At 34.5% G+C, this 2,556-nt stretch overlaps 1 protein-coding gene across 1 annotated transcript; it reads right to left on the reverse strand.

Annotated features, from left to right (window-relative positions):
- Positions 1-373: 373 nt before the first annotated feature.
- LOC116131483 (uncharacterized protein At1g08160-like) lies at positions 374-1,232 on the reverse strand. The gene has a single exon (XM_031417157.1). The coding sequence runs from the start codon at positions 1,141-1,143 to the stop codon at positions 535-537; it is 609 nt and encodes a 202-aa protein (XP_031273017.1). The 5' UTR covers positions 1,144-1,232; the 3' UTR covers positions 374-534.
- Positions 1,233-2,556: the final 1,324 nt, after the last annotated feature.

A 2,556-nucleotide genomic window follows, 5' to 3' on the forward strand; every position in this document is an offset into this window, starting at 1 on the left:
TGAAGACCGAGTTTGGCCCATTTTCAATTTGGGCCCAACCAGAGTTTCTCTATGTTCATGGTTTCAGGCTTTCAGGTAAGAGTTTGGACAGTTTCTCTATATTCAATGGTTTCAGACTTTCAGGTAAGTGTTTGATTTTGCAACGGTTATATATATATATGCATGCTAAAATGATTAAAAAAATAAAAATATATTAATGTAGTTATTTAAAAAAATTGATATCATCAAAATTTTATTCCGATTAATTAATTTATAATATAAAAACTAAAGTAAATTTTACATAAAAAAATGAAAGAAAAAGAAAACACATAGTGAAATTCAAGTCTTGGTCTTATTTATTATTTATAATATCAGAACTACAATATCCAAAATCTAAGTCATAAAAATGCTTTCCCGCATTTACTCCACACAATCAGCTACATTCTTTTAGTAGTAACACTAACACACCCTTATAACTTCAAAAATTCAACAACAATTAATAATCTCACACAATAAAAAAAAAAAAAAAATGAAAAATAACAAATTGATGTTAACTCAAATATCAATCTCACATTCAGTTCTCTCGAAATTCTTTGATGAAGAAAAGTGAATCGTCACCGGCGAACATATAATTCTCATAGTACGATGATCCGACTTCCATAATCCAACCTTGAATCGAATCTTTGCCTTGAGACGAACGTCTAAGTCAATTTCCCCCTTGGATTTGTCACGCCTCAAATCATTAGAAATGGATTTGGGTAGAGCGATGTTTTGAGCTACAAGATTCGCCTCTAGATGAGTCACATTCCGGGTGGGCTGGTGGAAGGGCTCCAGCGTGGTGAAGGCAATGTTTTGATTCTCATACTCTGCTGAAACTTCAATGCTGTCGTAGTAAATGGAGGCTCGTCCATTCGGGTTATATGCCCTTATGGTGAAATCAAACGTGGAATTGAGGCGGCTGTTGCCGGTGAGGTTGTAGTTGTGGATTGAGGCATCTTCAATGGTGTAAACAAGTTGCTTAGGCTTCACTATCCACCAAATGATGAGCACCGCTACACCCACAATCACGATTATAGAGAGCAAGAAAATGGCAATGTAGCGAAACAGTTCTTTGCGTGGTGGGTGGCCGGGGGGCGGCTGTGTCGTGACGCTATTATTAGCCATTGTGTTCAAGATTTTGTGGGAAGGCCTATTGTAACGATCAAGTAAATATAAGAGAATGTTTTGGGTGAGCCCTTTATTCTCTATTGTCACCATCTTTCTCGTTGTCATTCAACACTTTTTTACTTTAACATTTCTTGTATGAAACTCAAGATATCTCAGAGATTCTGGTTCCATGGTTCCTATACTAACTTTTTGGTGAAGTTATTATACAAAATCTCTAATATTGGGCTATGTTGATATCTGCCGCTTTAAACCGAAGGTATCAATGATCATCTGGTGGAGTCAGACCGAATCAGAAGACCTTTAAAGTTGATTATGCTCATAATCCCTCTAGTGCAAGTAACTTGGAGAAAAGCAATACATATATACAGAGTATATTGTTACTAAAGTGCAAAAGAATTCATATTTTTTTCTACTTGATGGTTCTTGCTTTGCCTCCAAGGCATTCCATAATGGCTTTATAAACTCTTGTCCCTTCTCTTTTTCTTGGTTGGGATTGCTGAACAAAACATATTTCTCAGTTTGTATTACTACTACTGAAGGCATCAATATTTATTTATTATTTGGTTGTGCCTGTTAAAATAGATGAAATTCTGCGTTTTTAATCTCAATCTCATCATCAAATGCATGCGGTCACCAAGAAACTATTGTGGCAGACGAGGGCTCTGTTTTGGTAGTGACATAGGATGGGAAAGAAAGCAACGGTCAATAAGCTGAAATTTGGGCTTTTTCTTAAGATAAAGAATGGATGTCTCAACTCAAATGAGAAAGTAGATAGACAGAAAGGAAAAGGTATCCATGAACTCACACTCCATGTTCAAGGAGAGGGCCAGAGGATGCCTATGCTAAATGGGCTTAAACAATGGTCTAGTTCAAATATGCTTTGTGTATATGAGAAGTACTAAATATTAAAACCCAAGGAGTTGGTCTGAATTTACTCCCTTCCCTTGACCTTTTAAGTTTGAACCTTGGATAGTTTATCACCTTACCTAGAACATTAAGCTTGTAAAGTATTTTATAGACCCTGAACATTAGTTGAAGTGTACGTAAAATTAATCTAGATATCCTGATAAAAAAATAAAAAAAATAAAAAGTAATAAATATTGGACTAACTAATGAGTTTTGATTTGGAGAAATGCTAGGCTTACAAAGAAGAATACAAAGATAAACATACAAAGATAAATCCTACCCTTAATCTTCATGATTGTCTTTCTCTCTCTCTCTTTTCCCTTCTTTTAAGGGTATAATTTATCTTTGTATGTTTGTCTTTGTATTCTTCTTTGTAAGAGTAGCATTTCTCTTTGATTTGATGCAGCATCTAACCATTTTAATAAGTATAATACTATACAAACAACATTTTTATACAATATTTCTCATACTAACGTTAATATTATGTTGTAAAAAATAATTGGG

The sequence above is a fragment of the Pistacia vera genome, unplaced genomic scaffold (assembly GCF_008641045.1).
Source record: "Pistacia vera cultivar Batoury unplaced genomic scaffold, PisVer_v2 Contig100, whole genome shotgun sequence".
Taxonomy (NCBI): Eukaryota; Viridiplantae; Streptophyta; class Magnoliopsida; order Sapindales; family Anacardiaceae; genus Pistacia; species Pistacia vera.